The sequence below is a fragment of the Aythya fuligula genome, chromosome 3 (assembly GCF_009819795.1).
Source record: "Aythya fuligula isolate bAytFul2 chromosome 3, bAytFul2.pri, whole genome shotgun sequence".
Lineage (NCBI taxonomy): Eukaryota > Metazoa > Chordata > Aves > Anseriformes > Anatidae > Aythya > Aythya fuligula.
Genome location: NC_045561.1, coordinates 39,786,444 through 39,811,660, shown reverse-complemented (window position 1 = coordinate 39,811,660; position 25,217 = coordinate 39,786,444). Strand labels below are relative to the sequence as shown.

General features: G+C 36.4%; 1 protein-coding gene across 4 annotated transcripts in view; it reads left to right on the top strand.

The window, feature by feature from the left end:
* The window catches only part of MTA3 (metastasis associated 1 family member 3), a 139,950-nt gene that overhangs the window by 61,414 nt on the left and 53,319 nt on the right, over positions 1–25,217 (top strand). For all 4 annotated transcript variants that reach the window (XM_032183669.1, XM_032183671.1, XM_032183670.1 and 1 more), the window contains exons 8-14: positions 3,224–3,323; positions 8,535–8,723; positions 13,867–13,941; positions 19,664–19,722; positions 22,707–22,831; positions 24,005–24,156; positions 24,805–25,027. In XM_032183669.1, the coding sequence (XP_032039560.1) occupies positions 3,224–3,323; positions 8,535–8,723; positions 13,867–13,941; positions 19,664–19,722; positions 22,707–22,831; positions 24,005–24,156; positions 24,805–25,027 (923 nt within the window). The remainder of the gene's footprint in view (positions 1–3,223; positions 3,324–8,534; positions 8,724–13,866; positions 13,942–19,663; positions 19,723–22,706; positions 22,832–24,004; positions 24,157–24,804; positions 25,028–25,217) is intronic.

Sequence of the window (25,217 nt, the reverse complement as noted above, 5' to 3'; positions counted from 1 at the left end):
CAATTTGTAAGCTGAAGTTTTTACAAATATATGGCTCTTAGGCACAGCAAAATGACAAAGAACTACTTCAGCCCTAGGGAGTTCACTGCCAGTTTTTTTTGTTGTTTTTTTTTTTGGTTGTAGATGTATTTTGCTGAATTTGTAGATTTACTCCATAGTGTTAGATTCTGACACTAGATTATTTTGATTTTTTTTATGGTCCTACAGTTGTCAGCTACTATCTCTTTTACAAGTCCTTGAGAGAACTTTCTTGGTTCATCTTTAAGATAATTAACACAAAATCTAAGGTAACACTGGATTATTTGGTCTAGCCCCTACACCTGCTTGCTGATACAGCTTCAACAGAAGTCGCTCCCTGTAGATAGCACCAGTAGATTATCATTCTTGTCCATCTCACAGCCATGCGTGTCATTTGTCGTCTGTTTGTTTTTTGAACTGAGCTCATCTGGGGAGGATTGGAGCATGTTGGATTCTGTCTGAAGTTTTGCTATTTTTAATTACTCGCTTTTGTTGCTGGCGGCTTCAGCACAGTTTCTGGTTTTGTGAGTTTGTTTATTGTTGCTCTTAAATTAAACATGCCCCCAATTATGTATGATAATTATTTGGATTTTACTAACTTAATGAAACATTTCTTAGTCTTCTTATATTAAAGAATCTGTTTAAAGAAAAAAAGTAGTTGGAGTTTGGCTGTTAAGGCTGTTTCGGCTGAATGGCAAGTTTAGTTTTGCTCGAAGGTAAATGAAGACAATAGAGTATCATCTGGAAATGGGTGTTGAGTACTTTTTCTTTCATGTAAAAATCATTCTTTGGTATTATTAGGGAAAAAATCATGCAAGGAAAAATCACAAAGGAAATATTTGACCTTTGTATCAATATTCTCCTCATACCTGTGTTTTGAATGAAAAAAAAGAGACAAAAACTAAGGCATTTCAAGTATTTCTAAAAATGAATATTTAAATTTGGATTTTGACTGCATGACTAGATTATACAGAGCAGTGCATTATTATTGTTTGAAGTTTTGAGACTTGGTAACTATAACAACCAAATACTGTAGAATTTCTACATTTTCTTGGGTTGTGTGAAAAACTCAGTCCTCCAAAAGTTTCCAGGAAAGTTGATTTTGAGATACAGCCCCAGATGCCCCATCCTTCCCCCTTACAAACAGCACGCTGCCTGTGCTTTATGGTGGCTCTGGGTGGTTTTTCACTCACATATCCATAGTCCTGGCCAGCATTCCTCTGGTGGTTGTGAACCTCTCCTGCTCAGTACTGCATTGCAAGCGATGTCAATTAGTACCTCAGTTCTTGCCTCTTCATCACTTACTTGACATAAACCTAGCTTTATACTGTATCTTAATTTTTGTTACGTTCTGGGCAACGTGACTCACATGTGCTTGGGCCTTGAAGTCAGCCTAGAAATTTTGAAAGCAACTTGATGTATTAGTGGCATATTCTTTGTAATTTCCATAGCATACTCCTTTTATTTTAGAAATACGGTAAAATAAAATAGTGGTAACTATGGAAAAGGGAGATAAGCTAGTAGGTAGCATCAGAAGGGAAATGCAGTCATGCTGCATGCTGTATTACTGGTTTGAGCAGTAATGACAGAAGGATTACTGCAAAGATTGTTAGCTACAACCCTTATCAATGCCAACATGCTTAAAGAGGTTGACTATCGGGAAATGTGTTCACAATAGAGTCTGATTCTTGGGACTGGTCTCTGGATGGATAATGTTTTATAAACAGCCAAACTTGTTAAAGAAAAAAAAAAAAAGTCAAATTTGCTATTTCTGCAGAGAAGTAGAAAAGATTCTGGAAGAACATCTGAATATAGCTTATAATACAGTTTACTGACTCCACAACCTTTAGAAATTCAAGCAGTTAAAATCTGGAGTACGTGAATCACTGTCGTTTAATCTTAATTGTGTCTTAAAGGCTTTTGGGAGAGAGTACTGAAATGTATTCACTACTAAGTGTTTTGAGATTTAAGATAAAATTGTGGTAATAGATATCGGTACCAATTTTTCCACTATCAGTAATATACCTTAGTGAATAAGACTCTTGATACACATTGTTGTTTTTTTTCTTACTGAATATTAGATTTATAGTACACAATAATGTGACAATTTGTGCGTGTTGATCTCTAATTGACTACGTCACTATTGTAACTCTGCTCTTACAAATTTTGTGGGATGTGATTGTTGAATGAAACATCAGTCCTTAGTCTAGAGGCTTACAGTATATTAAAAATGTTAGGTGCTGTAATTAGATACTTAATTTAGAGGAACTTGCATCATGTTGTAACTGCAGCGAATCATTTTTTCAATTATCATAGTGACACAACGCACTGAGAATTGGTTATCAAACTCGGTACTGGAGCAGTTAATTATCTTTCTCATGTTGTTGCATCCTTGCGTATTTCCTTATGACATGCTGAGTCCAGTCAAATTCTTTTATGCATCTTTACCTTCACCATGTATCTTATGTGATACGTGCTGTGTGCTTTGAAGAAAAGTTCACAGTTTAGAATAGTCACTATCACGCTAGTCATCCATCTCTATGCCTTATATTTTATTACTGTGATAAGTGTAATAAATGCTACATACGAAGGTGCAACAAAAAGGTAAAGGTTTGGAGAAGATGTTGTCCAGTTTCAGTAACACTGGGATGCTTTTATTAAGTAGGCTGAGAGAGGCACTTGTTCACTATTACTTTACACCTGTGACAAAAGTATGATTTTAGAGGTACTACTGTGCTTTGCTTTACTAATGGAAGTAGTAGACATGCATTACTGGAGTGAATAAAGTGTTATTTCCTCACTGGAACGTGGTGAACCGCTTTTTAAAATTATGTTGTACAGTGGTTTGTCTTCCTAATTTTAAGAAATAGTTGGAGTTAAAAAAAAAAAAAAAAAAAAAAAAAAGTCAAAACGAGTCTGTGGCTTCACAATAAATAAATTGGTACATAAAATTTCCCTGAATATCATTTGTTCCCATGCTGTTTCAAATGAGTTGTTCTTGTGCATAAGATGTTCCTTTTTGAGGGAGAAGGTCAGAATTTTTACATTTGTTGGTTTGCTTTTGTAAAATGACCCTTTGTTAGGAAAGATCTGAATGTGACATTTAAAATGACACCTTTGTGGGTATGGCATAATCTGTTGATAAAAAAGAGGTTAAATCTTTTAAATGATTATGTATTTACTGTTTATTCTTTCTCTGTTGTAGTGCGGTTGGCACATTTGCTCGAGCACTGGACTGCAGTAGTTCTGTCAGACAACCTAGTTTACACATGAGTGCAGCTGCTGCTTCACGGGACATCACACTGGTAAGTGGTTTGTTACAAACCCTACAACTTTTTTATATATATGAATTCAATAGTATCTTGCTACTTCAGAGTTTGCCCCCCAGATGTCTGTTTTCCTCTAGATACATGCGTGGAAGCTCATGTATATGGTAGATAATTCTATGCATTTTCTATAAGCTGCTCGTGCTGCCCTTGTAGTCATGCTGTAAATGGTTTGAAATCTATTTAAATGTATCTTCACATGTGATGATTTGCATGGGAGGGTGGATAATACTCATTGAACACAGCTTCAGTCAGTTCAGTAGTGGGATTTAAAATACATTTTAATAAAGCTAAATGTTGTTTAGATTACATCATATTATAACTGTATCTGCAAATTTTCTAGAGTATAAGTAATCAGACTTTGTAAGCAACTTCTTGAAGAACATTTTACTTAGGATATCTTTAGGATGTTTGTTTGGTTTGTTGAAGTAGTTGCTATAATATCATGGAAACATAGAATGATTTGGGTTGGAAGGCTTAAAGACCATCTGATTTCACCCCCTTGCTGTGGTCAGGGACACCTTCCACCAGACCAGGTTACCCAAAGCCCTGTCCAACCTGGCCTTGAGCACCTCCAGGGATGGGGCACTCACAGCTTCTCTGGGCAGCCTGTGCCAGTGCCTCACCACCCTCATGGTACAGAATTTCTTCCTACTATATAAATGTACTTCCTTTTAGTTTAAAATTATTACCATTTAAAAGCATCTAAGCATCGACATATTTTAGAGAAAGTTTAAAAGTATTTTAATTACAGACCAAAGTTTTGGCTTTGCATATTCATAGCTGAAATGACAAGATGCGCTACAGTGATAAAAGCGTGCCAGGAAAACTATGTGCAAACAAAATCTTACTGTTTCATAGAATCAAGTTTGATTTTGTCTTCCCAAAGACACCAGCAGACGGTGTCTATTTTTTAAAATATTTGTGTACAGAATCATGGAGATGACAGCTAAGCCTTAAGTAGGTCTATTACTCATCAGATAATTGAGTATTTGAACTAGAGGACACTCAAGGAAACTAACAGATCACTTAAAAATAGTTGAAGTACTGCCTTACACAGTGGGTAACTGAGAGCTCCTGGAATTCAGTACCTCAAGATTTTATGGGAAGAGACAATGTTTGTAGGTTTAAAAAAAAAAAAAGGGGGTTAGAAAAATTATGGGCAATGGATTCATAAGTAGAAAATAAGGAGAATAAGAAGTGCACAATCTGGCATTCCTAATTCCCAGGGTTTGCAGGTGCTTGTGAAAGAAATGGGAGTTAACCTTAGAAAGTTCTTAGATTGGCTAGCTTATTTTCTCTAAGTGGCAGTTCCTTGTGATGCTGACAAGGACAGAATACATGTGTAGATAGATGACCGATACGACTCAGTAGGTCAGATCTTATATTCCAGATAAATTATATTCATTAGTATAATGATAAATAAACAAATTCTTATATTTTACCATCTGCTCTCAAACACTATTGAACTGGAAACCAACTTAGTCTGGGCTATAGTGCAGTAAAGGAAGGCAGTAGTAAAATGTAATGTTTTCAGTAATTTTCAAGAGTTTCGTCTGTATTCAAGAGCTGCTTCTTCTGTTTCATGCTTGCTGATACGATGTTACTGACGTTCCTTTCACATTAAATGCTTTAGTTTTTCCATCAAACAGCTCTTCCATTTGACATTTTTCATTTTATTAAGATTCCTTTGGATGAAGAGTTTCTAATAAATGCCCGTCCTTCTTACAGTGATTAAGAGAATAGATTCATCCTTATAGCAGTTTTTGTATTTGAAAGTACGTGTGCAGTGCTGCTAATAAAGGGATACATTTAACATTTGAGTGCCATATAAATGTTTCTCTGTTGCAAATGATCCATTAAGTTCCATTACACTTAATGAAAGGCATATCTTATAATGAGGCACCAGAGGAGCCACCCCAGGTTTAATTATTGTGTCTGTCTGTTCTTTCTCATTTTCCTACCCCCTCAGCTTTTTAAAACCCTCTTTTGCTCTTTGGCAAAGTACTTCCTTCTAAGTTAAGAAAGACGTATTTGTCATTTTAGTAGTTATTCTTTCATAGTTTCCCATGTTAATTAGGAGCATATTTTGAGCAGCAGTTAAAGTTAGTACAGACATTTGCAGAACTTGTGGTGGATCTCACTTTGTTCTTTGAAAGGGATGTAGGTGCATAATGCTGAGAAAATTATCCTGTCTGTATCCTTAGCAGCGGATAACCCTTGCACCTGAAGTGTTAGTGATGGGTATTGTGTACACCGTGTCTGTGGGTTTCCAGTGTTTCTAATGAGTTGTTTCAGATAGAGATGGCTCTCAGCAGTCTGATAAGCACAGGTTATAAACATCAGTAAATTCTGGGGGGTTGTATGCATTAGGGAAGTCCTGTGACCTTAATAGCAAGTAAGGGGCTACTCTCAGTCTTTATCTTATCTTGAAAACCTGGGGAAGGTAATAAGACAAGGTAGGAAACAACCAAATCATCCAGAAAATGTTGCTAGAAGACATGAAACAGTATAGGTTTAACTTAGTTGATAGTATGTGTGGTTTTTTTGTTGCTGATAGACTGGTGAGACAACTAAAACTTGTATTTCTGGCACACTCAAACACAGTATTTTCCTTTATAATGAAGATTGGTCTCTGAGAAGAGAAGGAAACTGGAAAGACATCCTGTTTCAAATTTCTAGATGTTGCACAGTGCATACACAGATTGCCATTAAAGCAAAGGAGGTGGAGAGAGTCACAGTGTATGCTGCTTGCTGGGGGCTTATTCTGAAGAGCCCATGCTACTTTACTATAAGGAAGTAAATCTGTTCTTGGATGTCTTTTGCAAATGTAAAGCGTGAGCAGATTCTTTCTTTCAATTTTGAATGGCAAGATGTTTTAATGAATTTTATTAGACTTCCGTGTATGTAGCACATAAGATAAACATGTCTAAAGTGATTGAATTATTCTATCTATATTCAGCTCCCAGTTTGACTGCTTTGTTGGAGGCAGTTCAGTCTAGTTTATTTAACTGACTACTGAAATTGCATCTATTTTGGAAGCTGTTAGAGCTTGTTTGCAGTGTGTCCTGTTACTCCCTTTTTTTTCCCAGCTCCATGCTGCTCCTTTTCACCTAAGTACATAGTTTCTGCCTTTGCCTGCTTAAGTTTGGACTTGAAGTTCCCTCTGTCTACATGGCTAATACCTTTCATCTGGTGGGACCCCTCATTTGTGCTGCACAGTGTGCGCCGGGCAAACTTGCTTAGGGAAGGGTGGTTCTTCCTTTGTTCTTCAAGGTCCTATCTGGGAGAGGCGCTGGCTGACAGTTCTCTCCTGCCTTATGCTCCTTAGGTGTTGTGTTCCCATCAGTTGTTTCTTATGATCCTCGAATTCTTGGGTAAAAAGATAGAAAAAGGAGATACTCCAGGACTTTGTCTTGAGCACTAGCAGTGTCTTCGGGCTGCATCTGCTGGCACAGCTTACTCTTGGCAGTGTGGGAATCTGACTGAAAGTGGGGGCTGGCAAACCTGCAGAAGGCAAAGAGTGTTACTGTGGGAACTTGTCAGTGGTCCTTTGTCACTGAGCAGCTTAGTGAAGACACTGTTTACCATGGAGTTCTCTGTCAACCTCCCCCCCTTTTTTTTTCTTGGTAATAGCACAAGAAAAAAGCTTTATGGAATCAGTTGTTTATTATAGATGGAAAAATGAATGTAAAGCAAGAGCAAGGTCCTGATTTATTCACTTCCATTGTCATTTTTAAGAAAATTAATGTCAGTGAATAGATCTAGATACAGCAGCTGCTTGGAAAATGTGCAGAACGGTTTTTCCATAAGGGCTGCAATTTAAATAAAGATTTAAAACTTGGTAACATAAACTGAGTTCAATCTTTAGGCTTGCTTTATTCATTACTTACATGACAAGCCATAAATCACTAATTTAATTTTGCATTCTCTAATCTGAAGATTATGGCTTTTGGATGTTACGTGACAGCATTTCCATATTAGAATACTTCATGTTAACCATGGCTTATTCTCAAGGCTGGTAAATTTGGCTTGAACCATAGGTAAAGTGACTTATTGTAGTGTAACAGTGACATTACTTCTTGCAGATGAAACAGTCCAAGAATCTTGTCCCTGATAGCTTTCAAAGAGGTATATTGAAAGCTGGAGAAAGACTTAGTCTACACATAGCAGATAGCCAAAAACAATAAGGAGAAACCATTATTTGCAATACATTTTGCATGCAGAAGCTCAACTGGAATTACTATGTAAGTGTTATACTGACACATATTGCAAGACTGTTCCTTCCTTGCAACGTTTTAGGTGTGATAAGATGAGTTTAGGGCTGTGTGAGAGACTGCATGTTGCCCTTAGAGCTCGTCACTATGGTGGGACCAACACGTGGGAGGCTGATGTTATGCAGTCACACACAGACAGAGTATTGCACTTTATACATCTAATACCACCTTCAGCACAGTGATTTAAGATTGTGGTGATGGGCTTTTGGGACGCTGAGTCAGAAAGTCTTTCATGTTGCTCATCTTCCCTACGGGTGGATCTGTGATGTAGTTGATTACTTTTCATTTTCCCCATCACTTGTGAGTATCCAGTGTTACTTCTAAATGAAGAATGCTATAACCTGTTTGCTCTTTTTCACTTTTTTAAAGGAAGGTGAAGTAAACAACAAAAAAATGATTTACCCATCTCTGGAGTTTATCAAGGGGAAAAACTTGCTTGTTTTTCAGTGTGATTATAATGAAAGCAATAAATGACTTATTTGTCCAGCAGTGAGAATATTAAGCACATGTTTTCTGAGGAACTGATCAGTTACTATGTAGAAGTTAGTTAAAATTGCCCCTCAGTCAGTGTACGTCACCGTCACTGTTGGGTTATTTGAAACCAATTTCTACCAACATTTCTCCAGAAATGTTTGCTGGTAATGTACGGGAACTAATTGACTAATGCCATTTTTAGTAAGCATTTCATTAAGGCATTTCCTTTCCCAAATTAAGTAATAAACAATTTATTTTCCTTGCGTTCCACAGTGGGAGATCTGTGATAATAAAGATAGATTCTAAAATTAGCATTAGTTAAGGCTTGTTGTATGGTGTACAGAAAATAATACACTGAATTTGTGTTAATTGAAGTGGACTGCTGTCTAATTAAACAAGCTTTTTTTTTTTTTTTTCACTCTCTCCTTCTCCATGTTAGTTTCATGCAATGGATACACTGCATAAACACAACTATGATTTGAGCAGTGCCATCAGTGTTCTAGTGCCACTTGGAGGTCCTGTCTTGTGTAGAGACGAAATGGAGGAATGGTCAGCATCAGAAGCTAGTTTATTTGAAGAGGCATTGGAAAAGTACGGGAAGGACTTCAATGACATTCGACAAGACTTTGTAAGTACTGGAGTACTTCTTTGCTAACATGCTTTTGTATGGGTGAGCATAATTACTTTCTGTAGGTTTGGAAGATTAGCTAAAGGAAAAATTTGCGTAATTGATACATATAAGTAACATGCATGTAAATTTTATACAGATGAGTCGATATTCTTTCTTGTTTGGTGCAATTCTTTGGAGGAGACGTGGCAGAAGGTAATCTGTTCAGTGGTTTACTACCAGGTAGGGCATCTCATATGCAAAGGTGTTTTGATCAGGATGTTTACAAAGATCTGGAAAAGCTCAAGCTTCTCCACAATTTCCAGTGAAATTGATTGTCAGCTACATGCCTGACTCCCATGAGTGTTTTCTGAAACTTTGGGGTTTCCTTCTTTAATTAGTAAAGAGAAATTCATATTCAAATTGCTTTTAAAGTGCACTGCAGTGAGTTACTTTGACATACTAGATATTTTGGCACTTCCAGAAGATGAAGCAAATGTTTTTCAATACCTTGTTACTACAGTTTTTGGTACTGAAGTGTCAGGCCATAGGACAGCAAAGCTTTAATTTGCTGAATTCTTCTGCAGAGTAATGAAATTAGTTCTGAGACTGCTGCTATTGCTTTTTATTTGTTTACAGTTTTTTTTTTGCATGCTTCTTGCAGAACCTCCTTGCAGAACCTTTCATTTCAATGAAAAATATTTCCTCTGTCATTCTAAATTGTTCAAGTTGGGCTTTGTGAAAAGGTTAGGATATGAGCCAGAAGAATTTCATTACTTAAGACTGAAGTTGATTGAAACATTTTCACAACAATTTCATTCTGCCTGACTCCGAGAGTTCAGAGTTGTTGTGTTTTTTTTTTTTTTTTTCCCTTTGCAGATGTTACTAATAATCTTTGTAAAAGGAAGGGAGAACTGTGTGGTACAATGTAGAAGTCCTTCCAAGAAGATGTGTGGGAGGGTGGGAGGAGGCTTGGCGCTGAGCTTAGCTGTCTTTATCTTCACTTTCACAGTTCTGAAATGAAACAGATAATTGAATGAATGTGGGAAGGGAAGGCCATTGTTTTTCTGAAGAACTGACATTTTAACAGGTGTATTATATATGTGTGCTTAATTCTGAGATTCCTAAGGGAGAAAATGTTCAATGCAATGAGTTCATTGTGTGAAGTTGAAAATTGTATCGTGGACAAAATAGCTCTCACATTCAAGAAAATATGAATAAAAAGGAGTAATTTATAGACTTTTACAAGTTGAGTTCTAATACAGCGTGTGACCAAGTAAATCTAAGCCTTGTCTCTGGTATTTTTGTAATTTTATTTCTGTATAATTGTGAGATGTTGCGCGTAGTTAAATTCTGTTGATACTCATATGTTAAATTGATACAGTGGAGTAATGCGTTGCAGAAATAGCTGTTGTGTTTTAGTGTTCAAATGCTAGATATTCGAGTAAGTTCACTAGAAGCTCTTTAAAATGCTTAGTTTTATCTCAGGTAGACTGCTGATAGCTTCCCTTTATCAGTGAATTCTCCTTCCTTTTTTCCCTTGCCCTCCTACCAGAATGAAACAGATCTAAAGATGGGGTTGCACAGCCTATGAAGGACACATTAATGATGAGTCAGAGTACAGCAGAAATGGATATAGGGCAGTAATCACTTACACTCCCTTTTAGCTAAAAAAGGGGTGTTGCCAATCCGTAGTCGCTGTTTTTTAGCCTTTGGACAAAATAGTGTGTCATTTTTAAAGCATTAGAAGAATATCTGTTTTACATTGGTATTGGTAACAGTGCGTACAATCTTTATACAATTCTATGCAATTTGGAAGCTCTCAATTGTATTAATTATGTAATCTTGTGTGATAACGTAATTTCTCCAAGTAGAAGTATTCTCACTTGCTGTGTAGTATTCTAAAGCAGTAGAGGTTTAAAAACAAGCATCTAGTCTTAAGTAATCATCTAAAATGGTCCTTCAAGATTTAGGTCACGGATACATGAGAAGCTTCTGCACGTTGAAGTAGATGGAAATTTTTAGTGCTTAGCAGTAATTATCCATGAGAACACATTTATGTGTTACCTGGTATCATCCCTTGTAAGTTACTTTTAGTGTGTTGATAAAACTTGGAAAAAGGAGCCAATGCACTGCTAGCGTATGCGCTAATTTCCTTAAGCGTCCATTTCGTATCTAATCCTATGCTGTCAGAGATGAAATTTGAACCCAAGCAGTCAGTGCCGTGGTGCCACTGCACAGGCAAGACTGCCATGGAGTGTAGCAGAAAGGGACTCTTAGCACTGTGCTGAAACAGAAGGGTTGTGCAATACCTGCCTGACTCATTCTGTGCCAGAGGAGTTCTGAATCGGCCCAAATTTGCAAGACACAGCAGCTGCAATTGCAACCCTTATATTACAGTTCTGTAAAGGGCAGGCTCATTTACTTTCCCAGCAATTAGTAAGAACTAGCACTCTTTGACATTCAATGTGCAGCTCAAGCTTTAAGCTATAAACATTAAATATTAGTAAGCAAGATAATTATTATAAATTAAGTGGTGCAAAGGAGTTTACCTTTTTTTTTAATAGACAGGAGAAGCTCATTTGTTATCAAATTACCATCTAGCCTTTGAATAATCATTTTCATCTGCTGTTGACTCATCATCTGTTAAAGCAGTTCATTTGCTGCGATTCTGCTGTCTTTAAGGAGCTATGTGAATCCTAATCAGCCTAAACTTTTAAATTTAATTGAATTTACTTTGATTTACTTGAATTACTTCACATCCCAGGGTAGTAAAATGGGAGAAGAGTGAATATTTTATATTCTGTAAACATAACTATTTTCCTAATGGTAAGAGACAGCTGTTATGCTTGTTAATTCTTAGTTTTTCATTATCACAATTTTTCACGAACTTAAAACTTTCATGTCTCAAATACCACAGGAAGCACCTTGGGAATCAAACTCAAACTGTTCGTATAAAACAGGAGCTAGATTCTAGTATCAGAAAAGCATGGAAAGAAGCATTAAAGTTAACATGTTCATTTTAAAATAATTTAAATCCTAGGTTTTTCATGCTGGTCTGATCTGAATAGTCCATTTTTACCCTGCAACAAATAAATGGAAAATTCCCTTTCCCTGTTTTTGTTTTGCTGTCATCTTGTTGCTGTTTTTTTTTTTTCCTACAAAAATGCCATGTAGAAGGTCATTTTCATTTCTTTCAATTAGTGTTTAATAAAACCTGGTAATGGGAGTTAAGTTACTCTGTCTCTGCTCACAGTTTCTGTGGCAGTTAAGAGCAACTTCAGGACAATTCATGTGCCTCTACAGTGTTTTGTCATTTAGGTGTGCAAGTAAACAGAATACAAAAATCTGTGTGTTAAACAGGTTTTCTGAGCTATGACTCAGTGTAAAAAAGATAATGGTTATCCACTCCAACCACCTTAATTATCTTTCATTAATTGCAGTTACCTATGGAGTGAACAGACATACCGGTGTCATAGTTAAAACAGACAGATGGAAGTATTTTCTGGAGTACTGGTGAACAGTCTGTGGCACAAATGTGTTGATAGGATAAGTGTTGAGGAAGTGTTGAGGAAGGAAAGTAAATATGGAGAAGTTAAAAAGGACTAGTTGATAATGGCAGGTAGTTAGAGTGACAGTTTCATCTGGATATCAAGAAGTACGTGGACATGCAGACTTGAGAAGCACCGAATGTGTGCAATAGTCACTGGCCTTTACTTGGGCAGATTTCTTGTATGGCATCATTTACCTGAGAAAGTGAAAGAATTTTAACAAACTGAATTGTGTTGCTGTTTACCGCAACATCAATGTATGCTTTTGTTAGTTAAAAGCAAATAGACAATGCTGCTATTGTTTGGACCAGAGATTGGCACACCGTACGTGCTACACTGCCTGAAAAAGAAGGCACAGCTGAGTCTGGACCTGAATCCCAGGTCATGACAAGCAGAGATGGAGCCAAACTCAGTTCCTCCAAGTGTCTGCAAACAAGCTGAGTGTAAAACCGGCTGTGAGCACCTGTGTGCTGGCAGAAGCAGCCTGATATATTTTTTCTTCTGTTGCTTTTAAGAACTTGATTAAAGGTTCAGGAACCTGCTCTTTTGGCTTAGCGCGTAGAGCAAATCCTCAGTGCGTAGAGAAAAAAGATTACAAAGAAGATTCCACACCTGGATTTTCTGGGATTTCGCAAAAAATGACGCTTCTCTCTGGAGAGCTATGAACATTAATATTAATGCATGCTTCCATAAAATACCGTGTATAAAACAGTAATATGTCTCCAAGTTATGAAGAAAATTGTTTGAATCCTGTATGAGAACTACTAATTCATATCGTAGAGAGAATTTATGGTATTTAATAGATAGTTCAGTAGTAATTACAAGTGACTGCTATGCTTAATTTTCTCCTCCAACTTTAGGTTATGATTCTAGTTTAACACATTTTTGCTTTACTGTTGCACATGTGCAACCAAAATTGTTATCAAGGTGGTAATATGCAGTTGTTCTGAGCTTGTGCAGAGACTTCTGTGAAATACTTGGTGTCAGTATGGCTCTTATTGCTTAAAGTAGAATTTGTCCCTTGCATCCTTTTGTTTGGTGTTTAGGGGTTGAGTATGCAGAGCTTTTTGCAAAACTGTCAGTGTTGTATGAGCAGCTAAGTTGTTACGGGACTTGAAAAAAATGTGAATTAAATACTATAGCCAGTGTATTTTTTAAAAGCAAAACTATTATGAGACTTGAACACAGTCTTGTAAAGATGATAAATCCTAGTACTAATGTTGTTTTCTATCTGAGACACTTTACAATACAGTTGGTACTACTTTCTGTGTTTCCTGATGCGCTGGATTCTGATTTGATCAGTTAGTCTAACCATAACACTTAAATTAAACAAATTATATTTAGCTTTGATGTGCAATACTGCTGTAACTCTGAATCACTGTTAATTATAAAGAAAGATTGTTTATTATTTGTTTTATTTTTTTTGATTGTTTTATTATTTGTGGTGTATACATTTATAAGCATATAGATTCCAATGTGGGTATTAAATGCATGCACATTTTAAGAATTGTGTATCAACTATACATAGTTTTAACATGTGTTTAATAAAATGTGAACACTGCAGTTTCTTCACTTGTATACTTCCACTTTAATTTGTAACAAATGTTTTTCAGCTCCCATGGAAGTCGCTGACTAGTATCATTGAATATTATTACATGTGGAAAACTACTGACAGATATGTGCAGCAGGTAATTTAAAGGCTATTTCACCATGAACAAGTCTGCCATGCTCTTATTTAAAAAAAAAAAAAAAATACAATCTCAGCTTGTTAAAGAATAAAAAAATTGTGTTCTTCAAAAGAAATGTGGCGGGAGGTGTATGGTAGTATTTTAGGCTGCAGACTAGTGGGTTTTTTGTGCCATTTAGAGGATGTATTGCCAAATCCTGCCTGTACACCATGTAGCTGTGAATAGCTTTTTAAGCCATTTGGATTGAAAGCTGGCTTGTAGCAATGTGATTTCTGGTTTTTGCTGTGCTGTGGAAGAAGGAAATGGGCTACAGAGCAGATTCTCTGGGCTGTGAAGTTGCATATGGGCCTGAAGAAAAAGGAAAAACATGTCATGTTAAATGTGACTTCTAATGTTATGAACGTTTTATTGATGCTCCATGCTAAAACGTTACTTTGGCATTACCAAGATACAAAAACAAAGTTGGGTGCACATCATGAATGTGTTCATCCTTCTAAATGAATGTTTGAGTCCCTCTGGAGCACAAACATCATAAGATGATACTGAATACGCACTTGAAGCAGGTTTAGGCAAAACCAGAGTGTTAGTAATTTTTATATATTGCACTATTTATATATTTACTCCTTGATTTAGATACTCAAAATATTTTAAAATACTCCGTTGTAATTTGTTTTAACGTTTTAGTTTGTAGCTAATTTACTTGGATAATTAGTAGCAATGTTAAGTACAGCATGTTGAAAATAAATTTTATGCTGTAACGATGACAGCTGTATTGTGTGTTTGGAGTCATTCCAGGCTTCTTTGTTACAGCGTGTCAGAAAGCTGATTACTTCAGCTTGTTCTGTGGTTTGGTGGCTTTTTGTTTTATTTTGTGTTTGCTTGGGCATTTTAAGGGTATGAAAAGTAAAGAAAAAAGTCTTTTACCACATAGTAGAGTTTTTGATTATCACTAGAATCTTTTAGTTGTATGGACAATACAAAGACAAAATAACTTGCTCTGTATTCCAGCGTTTTTTTTTCAGTTTATCTCCATTCATTTCACTTTTTAGCACATTTTGTTTTTGCACGGTATATCTTAAAAAGATGTCAGCAAAGATTTGCTGTGCTGTTCCTCAGCTCTTGAGGAACGGACAACAGAGGATCTTGAAGAATCAGATAAAGATTTTATTCAGACCGAAAGCCTTGGAGTAAGGATAAATTGAACTGAAAATTGACTTCTGTCAACACTCTTAGGTTGCTCAGAGACTGATTTTGTTTCCTGTGAATTTTTTCTGAAATACTTGCTCTGGAGTTGTTGGCGTAATGCTCTGAGATTCCTTTTCTAAAGTTCTGTGGGGCTTCGTTATGATTGTGTTGCTACAGCAGTCGAGATGTGTGATGCGCTGAGTTTGCGTACCGTTTCATAGGATGAGGTTTTTAGATTCGTGTGCAGGAAAAATATAAAATGCAAAAGGATTTATGGACATCAAAAGCCTGAGTGCTCTTATAAAAGTCAGCCTTATTTGTAACGAAACAAAGTTGTAATATCCTAACTCAGGCCATGGCATTATACCACAGGATTTAATGTTCTAGACATGGTCTTTTCAAGGTCATGCGTGATCATCAAAAACAAAAACAGCATAGGCTGAATACTGCATTTCTGTGCAGGTTAACATTTCTGTAATCCTTCCTGACCAGAAACCAGAACTTAGTCCTGACATTGTTAAATTGTTCTGGAATGGTAAAAATAATACAGTTCAGTTAAAAAAAAAAATATATCTGTAGGGTGGTTTTGTTGTTGTCATTGTCGTCCCCTCCACCACCAGAACAAGCTGTGATGATTGAATGCATTTTAGGGAGAAAATATGTTCAGTAAGAAAGTGGCAATTCTGGAGTTATTCTTCTCTAAATATCATCTTTGAGGGATAGAACAGCTTTGAGGAATGGGGAAAGAAAATGTTGATGTACATTCTTGAATCTTATACATACATAAAATACAGACTTTGAATTCTGTATCAATGTGGTTTAACTTAAAAATTTACCTTTTAACTATCTGTTTATTTCTTTGTGTGAATTAGCTTGTCAGGCATACAAAAGGTTTCCATGTTGTAAGTGCTACAAAATGTTATTCTTGTTTGGTATCTAAATGTGATGACTTAATGGTGATGGAGATACCACTGCCACCTTCAGGGTATGTTCCCTTCAGGTCAAGGGGAAGGGAAATCATAGAGTCATGGAATGGCTCAGGTTGGATGGGACCTTAAAGATCATATAGCTCCAATCTCCCTGCCTTGGGCAGGGATTCCACCCACTAGATCAGGTTGGCCAAGGCCCTATCCAGCCTGGCCTTGAACACCTCCAGGGATGGGACATCCACAGCTTCTGTGGGCAATGTGTACCAGCACCTCACCACCCTCTGAGTGAAGAATTTCCTCCTTATGTCTAATCTAATTCTCACATCTTTTTAGTTTAAAACCAATATTCCTTGTCCTATCACTACATGCCCTTGTAAAAAGACCCTCTCCTGCTTGATTTATTACATGAGAATAAATCGAGTTCTTCCGCTCCAAGGAGAATATCCTTATAGAGTTGCCAGCTCTGATCAGATCCTCCATTCCTAAGGATCGTGTCCGATGGGATCTCATCCACTAATTCTTTGAACAGCTGGAAGCTGGCTCTTCTGAAGTTCATGGTCCTGACTTTGCTGCTAGCCAGGCCTGTATTTCTAAAGATCACAAACTCATCCAGGGTGTGGTCACCTCAACCTACTTTGCGTCCAGTTTTAACCTCTTTAATGAGCTCTTCTGCACCGGTGAGCACCAGGTCCAGTAACGCATCTCTTCTGGTTGCTTTGTCTAATAATTGGATGAGGAAGTTGTCCTCAGTGCACTCCAGGAGTCTACCAGATTGCTCACTGGAAATAATTACTCTGAAGCCCTCTGTCTGTATTGATCCTGTCTAGCAACACTAATTCAGACCTTCAGTAATACATATTGGTGATACAGCACTTTCCATGACCGTAGCATGATATAGTGTCTCCAGAGGGTCAGATGACTCATTCCTCTCAATGCAATGTTTTCACGTTCCTTGTTTTCTTAAAAATCTGGTTCAATACAAAAGATTTTTAGTAAGACTTTTCAATAGAAAAAGGGAGAACGCGTGTAAGGATAACTTTGTTGTTGTAGTACAACAATATTACATTTCCCTCTCATTTATTTATTTCTCTTGTTGAAGATGATACTAACATAGGAAAATGGCCATTCCTCAGGATAGTTATTAGTTGATATTCATAACAAAAGTTTCTGGAAAAAAAAATACTGTTGGATTTCAAAGGCAGTTGATTTAAAAGTAGTACAGCCCAGATGAGTAGCTGGGATAGTTTAGGTTGACCTCCCTATAACGCATGCTGTATGACTTCTTTGAAATACTTACTGTGTAAGATTGGAATAACAAAAAATCAGAAAAACATTCTCTCTCCTTTTTACATTGCTCCAGTGATTTATTACTCCTAATACTTGTTCTTTGTACAATGGGACCTGTTTGTTATGAACTTCGTGGAATGTATGTTATCTGCAGACCTGCAGTCATACATGCTTTTTCTGTTTGCAAACAAATTATGTATAGTTGAATATAATATGAAGAGATAAGACAGTTGTGGAAAGCCAGTGACCCGAAGCTTTTAAGAAAGAGGTTGCTCTTGAGAGGAGAGCTTTTCTGCTGGGGCTATAAAGAAAAAATGTGCTCAGACTAAAATCTGCCAGTATATGAGATTGGAACATGCTGTTGCTGTTCTTTCTTCTCATTCTTGTAAAAACTGACCTACAGAGACAGATCATACAATGTTTGTATTTCTGCCTGTTGAAGGTAATGCAGGGTTGGTGCAGGCTAAAGACTGGAACTGCATCAGACATATCAGTGGAAGTCACTTCTGTAGCTGCAAATACAGCTTGGCATCTGTGAACAGGGAAAAAAACTGTTAGGAAAAAAAGCCCATCTTGGAAGTAAATGGAAGAGGACTCTCCTGTTGAATAAGAATTAAGGCATGGTGGCACAGACTGCTTAAGAGTCTATTTATAGACACAATTTTTGCAAATGAGAGTTATTTATAGTCACAGATTGTTCCTTGAAGATACAGTATTTGCAAATGAGAGTTATAGTGATGGATGGCACAGAGGCAACTTCGTGAAATGGAAAAGAGCAGTGGTTTACATGAAAAAGCTTACTCAGGCTACTCAGCCAGAAAAGCTGATAAACCCTGTGCCTCACATGGTGATTTTGGGAAAAAGCTCCCAGAACAGAGTCTTTTGATGATAATTTTCTGAAGGTGAGAAATATTTTTCTGAATTTTAAACCTTGCCAAGATTGGATATCAAAAAATAGGAGTTCAGCGGAGAACTAAAGTAGTAGAAACAAATTGATACTTGAACACCTGGAAAAGAAAGGGGGAGTCTTGGGAGGCAGGGAGATAACGATTTATTATTGCTGGATATCAGTGTCTTCTTTTTTTCCTGTAATAAAATTGACATTGTTTCAAACCCTGTTTTTCATTTTGTTTTCCAAGTGAACAGAAGTAATGTCCTGAATACAGGAAGAGTGGGAAAATACTATTTTTCCTTGACATTTTATTTGGAGGCAAATAACCATTTGCTGAACTCTTTATTTCTTGTGCCAGTGCTGAGAGAATTGTCGTCATTATTTGTATCATCTTGAAACTCCCACTGTTCTCTGGCACCTGCAGTTTGGTTACTGCCTGACATGATGAACAGTAAAGATGAAGAGTAGCAAAACCCTTCCTGAAATCAAAGGACTCCAGTTTTTACCCAAGAAACAGTGACATGTAACTCATGGTTTACAACCACACTGAAGTGTCTTCTGTTAACTTTCAAGGTTTTTATGCCATTGTTGTTTCAAAGTGTGAGGTTGAAACATCCAAAAGAAAATTGTTCTCTAAACAGTATTCTTTAATAAGTTTCCTGGCAATATGTCAAGGGTAACTTTCATATGCAAAAGTTTTAAGATCATACTGAATAACACTGACTTAAATAAGTTGGCAATACCAACCACCTCAAGTGTAATGTAGCAATACTGCCTTGGATGCAACTTGTTTTGAGGTTGTTGCAAATATGAAGAAAGTCATAACTTAGTACATTCAAAGAATATCTCAGTAGTAGTGCAGCTCTTTTGCTATTGCTGTGTTCTTCTGAGAATCTTAACTTAGCTGAAGCAGGTGTTTAGTTGCTTCTAACAGTTGGTGGACTTTCTTGTTCCATTTCCTTACACTACTTACAAGATACTGGCCATAAGTTTAATAAAGCACACAAAAAGTACTGAATTACTTGACTGATGAGGAACTCGTGTGCAATTTCTTACTTATTTTCTACTTTTTCTGTGATGAGGGTTAGACACTATGTCATACATGTTTATTTAGATGTGATTTATATAAATTGTAGTAGTAATTGTTTTGTAGTAGCTGTTTTTACAGGCTTGTCATATGCTGAGGCTTGCAAGTTTTACTGGCAAGGACAGTATATTATCATTTCAAACCAATAATAAGAATAGAAACCTCTGGTTTTCTGTGGTTTTCATCTTGTAGATTTCTATACTTTTCTTGGAGGCTCTTGTGGTATCACCAAATAATATACAAATAACTTAAGGATGGATTGTCTGCATTTTTATGAAATTGTATACTTGAAGATAATAAAATGTTTGTGTTAATTAATATATGTGGTAATTTTTCAACTAGAAACGTCTGAAAGCGGCTGAAGCAGAAAGTAAATTGAAACAAGTATACATCCCCACCTAGTGAGTATAATAATAAAGTCATTTTTTTTGAATAATGTACAGGTAAAATTGTAACACGCAGCAACATGCATGGTATTTTCATAGTCATTCCCTTAATACTTAGTTTTTTAGTATTTTTATACAGGCAGAATATATACGTACAGAAGTATAATAAGAAAATGCTGCAAATCTTTGTCATAAGTGAAAACTGTACTTAATTCAGCCCATTGGCTTTGATCTCCAAACTGTCTGTTCTGGAAAGGTGAGAAGTTGATCAGATGCTACACGGACTGCTCACAAGTGAGGAGGGCCTTGTTGTCTAAAAGCAGTTTTTCTGGAGTAATTGCTTCAGAATCTCTGCAGCATAACATTTCGTATTTGTGCAAATGCAGTATTTCAAAATAGAAGCTGATGTTAATGTAGTTACATAAATTCAGATACCCATTTTGGTTACAGTTTTATGGTGTTGATATCCTTTGTTCTTGAGCTTAGAGTCAAAATGTTCTGGCTGTAAATTAAAGGTAGCACACAGCCCAAACTCTTATGTCTTATTAATGAAATCTGTTTTCTTCTGAGAGATTTTTATTCTAGTTCTTTAGATTTAAACTTGATTCTAGATCTATTTTTCTTAATGAGTAGTTAATAGAAACAAGATATAATCTAATTTCTTCAAGATTACAGTAAGAGAAAGGATTACAGAATTATTTTTAAGCTTTCTGTGTCTATATCCACACATACACATGGATTTACCCATTGATACAAGTATTTATATAACATGAGAATACCAAATGAAATACTTCAAAAATCTATTATTGCCTTTCTGATTACTGGTATAAGTTGGATACAATAAATGTTAATTTACATATTTCATACAGACTGTTGTCTCTTAAACAGATTTAATGCGGACTGTTAAATTCAGTCTTTTAACCTCATCTGTAAAGAAATACGAGTTTAGAAAACAAAATCTCTAACAAATCACATGTTCTGAAAAAAAATACGCTAATTTAGTGATTTGGATAATCCTTGGCATCATAGGCAAGAGCTGTATGCTGAAAACTCTGTTGTGACTGTTCACTAACTCTCTCATGAAGTGGCTGCTTTAGGAAAATTGTTAGGGACTAGCAATTTGTATTGTTTGACAAAACCTGTTCTGAATTACAGGGGGATTTGCCTTCGTTTTGCCATACTAGCTTTTTTTTTTTTTTCTCCATGTCAAGACAAAATCCATAGTCAGTGATATGAGAGGAGGAATTCTTAAGTCTTCGATTAAGTGTGCAATCTAGGGCACTCATGAGCAAAGGGATTGCTAACACTCTTTGAAGGCTGATTTATTGTATTTAAAGTTTGAGTGGAGTTGATTCTTTGAGTTGAATACCTTTTTGATCTTGGTCATAAGGTATTTCATTTAAAGCAAAGTTCTGTCCTCAATAACCAAAAAGTCCCTTTTCAATTCATTGTTGCTCTGGAAGGTAACTAAGCAACAGATCATAAGGTAAGAGACTTAATGGTTGCTTGATCCCTTCTCTTGTACCCCTAGTCCAGGATACTTCTCTTGAGTATCTTGGGAAGGCACTTGACAAAGATCATCTGCAAGTTGGAAAGGAAGAATCTCTCACTGGATGTAGTGAAAAAGAGAGAAGGCAGGAGATGGATTTGCTGCTATGGATTTGCAGTAGAAACTTGATATAGCAGAAGATTCTTGTACACCACAAAGAAGTGGTGAAGAAGCAAGGATACCTTATGCAGGTATCATAGAATGGTTCCATTTGGAAGGGACCAGTTCATCCAATTCCAACCCCCCTGCCATGGGCAGGGACACCTCCCACCAGACCAGGTTGCTCAAAGCCCCATTCAGCCTGGCCTTGAAAACTTCCAGAGGTATCAACATCAACATCATCTTGGGGCAACCTGTTGCAGTGCCTTGCCACCCTCATAGTAAAAATATATTCCTAATATCTAATATATTCCTAATATCTAATCTAAACCCAACCTCTTTTAGTTTAAAGCCATTCCCCCTTGTCCTATCACTACACTCACTCCCTGACCAAGAGTCCCTCCCCAGCTTTCTTGTAGGCCCCCTTTAGGTACTGGAAGATAGTTCTGCTGTTGTTGTTTTCTTTTCCCTTTTAGTTAGTCATTTTAGCTAATCTTGTATATATTTTAGGCTATCTTAAGTAGTGAATAATCATCTTAAGAATTATTGAATCCGGCCTTGCGTTGTATTGTGTAGTACAGCTTGTCAGAGTTAAACAACACCAACAAAATCTTTGGGAATACTGTGCTTAACCTGGTGTGGAGTGTGTTCTCTCCAAATTAACTCACCTGTGAAGTCCTACTTCACCGAAACGTTAGTAGGTAAAATAATCCTAATATAATTGTAAAAATAAATAAATAATATAAAATAAATCCAAGAACAGTTCTTCAGCTTTCTCAAAATGAGTGATTTGGTGTACCAAACAAGCTGATCCTGATACATGGGTGGTCTTTGCCAGTGTTACAGGAAGGACACAGGCAGTTACTGCAGTTAGTGGGAAGGTATGTACTTCTGCTTGAGATACAAGGCAGCAGGCCCTCTACTAGTGTGGACAGCTTTATAGCATTACAGGCAATGTTACCACTCTCATACTTCACCCAAAGCCCAGCCTCACCACGTAAATCCTTGCAAAGGGGATCTGGAACTCCCTTCTTAAATTCTGTGCTGTCAGGCTTCTTTCAGTCCTTGACCCTGAGACACACTTAGTCTTTAGTAGCTTGCCAAGCAGTTTTGACCAGGCAGTACCGTTTTATGAATATTGTAAATTTAAATATCGAAGCAGCTCTTTACATAACAAGTCTGTGCTGAAAATGTTGGAGAAGCATAAAAGTTAGTCATGTGGTTAGAGTAATTTTTATAGATGTTGTCAACACACATCAGAATTCCAGAATTAAATTGTTTTCATGTTGATTAGCTGGTTAGTAAAATCACTTCTGAAAGATGACTTTTTTTTTTTTTTTTTTTTTTCAAGCAATAAACCAAATCCCAATCAAATATCCAGCAGTAATGGGAAACCTGCTGCAGTCAATGGAGCAATGGGAGCCTCTTACCAGACACAGGCCTCACTAATAGGTCGGGCTTGTGAAAGTTGCTACAGTAAGTAAATTTTTTGTCTATTTTTTGAATAATTCAGGACTTGGGGCTAATCGTAATATACTCTTAAAAACAAATGTATGTAGTTCTGTTTGCAAGCTATAAAGAGGGGATAATTTTTGATGAATTGTGTGCCAGAAATAACTTTAACTTATTGAATGCACTTCTAACTTAATAAAAGATCAGTGTTAAAATATGCTTTATGATTCTTTCTTTAACAATTTAGGAAGTATGGAATGATAAAGTAGTATAATATTATGGAAGTTATATGTTATTTCTTTACCTTTTGGATTCTAAACCCTAATTTATTTTTTATTTGTCCTTAAATTTTATTTTGTTGTTGTTGTTGTTGTCTTGGCTTAGCTGTTCTTGGGTAGGGTGGGGTTGAATTTGTTTTTGTGTTGTTGTTTTTTTTTTTTTTTTTTCCCCTAGTATTTTGTGCAGATATAATAAAATCCAGAACTGGAACAAACTGAAAAGTCGTACCATAGAAATGTTCTTTACTTATCATTGAGATGGCTCCCCGTGTCTTAAACAGCAATTAAACTGATATTTCTTTTAATACAGAAAGTTCCAGTTATATCTATTGTTTTTCAAATTCTATTTTTTTTAAAGAATAATTTTCTACTGAAAGGCTAAATTAGTGTTTCCAGCTGAGACTCCACTTGCACAAGGTAAAGGTAGGCATGCATCAAAAGTCAGTAGGAGATGTGCTTGCCCTTTGCTTATAAAGGATCTTGACTTATAAGTACTCACTTTGCATATATTGGGTGGAAAAAAACCACAGATCTTAAGCAGTTCTAATTAGTAGCAAGCTCTCTAACAATCCTGTCTTCCAGGTTAAGTATAGAAATTTGGGGGTGAGGGGGAAGTGAGTTTTTTTTGTTTTGTTTTGTTTTGTTTTTGTTTTGTTTTTTTTTTTTAATTCGTTGGAAGAAAATCTTCTGGTGATACAGGAGTCTATGGTTTGAAAGTAAACAGTGAAGTATTCCAAAGTTTTCATTTGGAGTAGACTTTTGAGGTGCTTTAAGTAATGTTCTCCTTTTCTCTATGTCAAATGGATTAAATATTTATTTAGATACTGCTCTTAAGGAATGCCATTTATTACAGCATTTGAATATACAATGCTGAATGTATCATGCCCCAATTTAGCTGTGCTGTTCTTTTCATCCTTAGCTTCACAGTCTCACCAATGGTATTCTTGGGGCCCTCCAAATATGCAGTGTAGATTGTGTGCATCTTGCTGGATTTATTGGAAGAAATATGGTGGCCTGAAAATGCCCACACAGACAGATGAAGATAAAATGTCTTCCAGCCAACCTACAGAGGTAGGATCATCTTCCTAAAACCTTCCTAAAATGAAGCGTGGTGCCTTCTCAATACTGTTGTGATTCAAATATTTAATGGCATGCATTTTATGTATATAAAACTTAACTTACTAATCCTTTTCCTGTTTTAAGTACAGCTGAACAATGTGCAGGTCCTGCCTTGTTGACTTTTGACCAACTCTTAGACAAACATTCACTCCATACATTTTTGGTGGACAAATGTCATCTTGTCAATTAAGTGGTGTGTTATCTATGAAATGTTAATATGCCTATACAGTGTCTATACAGTAGAATGGCATTATATAAGTCCATTCACAGCAGAGCTCTCTGGTCTGTGTTACATCATTTCTTTAATGATGTAACATGTTTTTTTTGTAGAGCATTTGTATGCATTATTTGATTAACTTTGTTAATTTATCCATACTTTACTTTTTTTTCTATAATTAAGCATGAAGGGAAATATCTTTTGTTTATTTTCTTTGTTTTGTGGAAAAATCTGCATGTTCTTTCAACTTGAGATGATAGGATCTAATAATACCAGATTTTTTTTGTTAACTATTTTGCATATCATCTGTCAATAGTAGGGATGAGACAGATTGTGTAATTCAGATTCATGTTATGATATTTTTTGTTGTTTTGTTTTTGTAGGAATCACATGTTAGAACTCATATGTCCCGGCAGGCCACGCAGGGAACTCCAGTTCGTAACACTGGAAGTCCAAAGTCAGCAGTGAAAACACGCCAAGCCTTCTTTCTTCACACAACGTGTTGGACAAAACTTGCCCGTCAGGTCTGCAAAAATACTCTCCGGCTGCGGCAGGCAGCAAGACGTCCCTTTGTCCCTATTAACTGTGCTGCCATTAAGGCAGAATGTAAGATGTTTTTTTAATTCTTAGTTCTGTGTGCTGTGCTTCCCACCCATTTTTGTCTTTTAATTTTATTTTCTTTTTCAATAAACATTTCTTGTCTATATGCTTTTGCTTTTCATTTTTTCATTTGTCCAGCATATCACCAAGCCAGTGGGTAAAGTCTAGCTGCCTGGAATGGTTTTCAGGCTTTTTT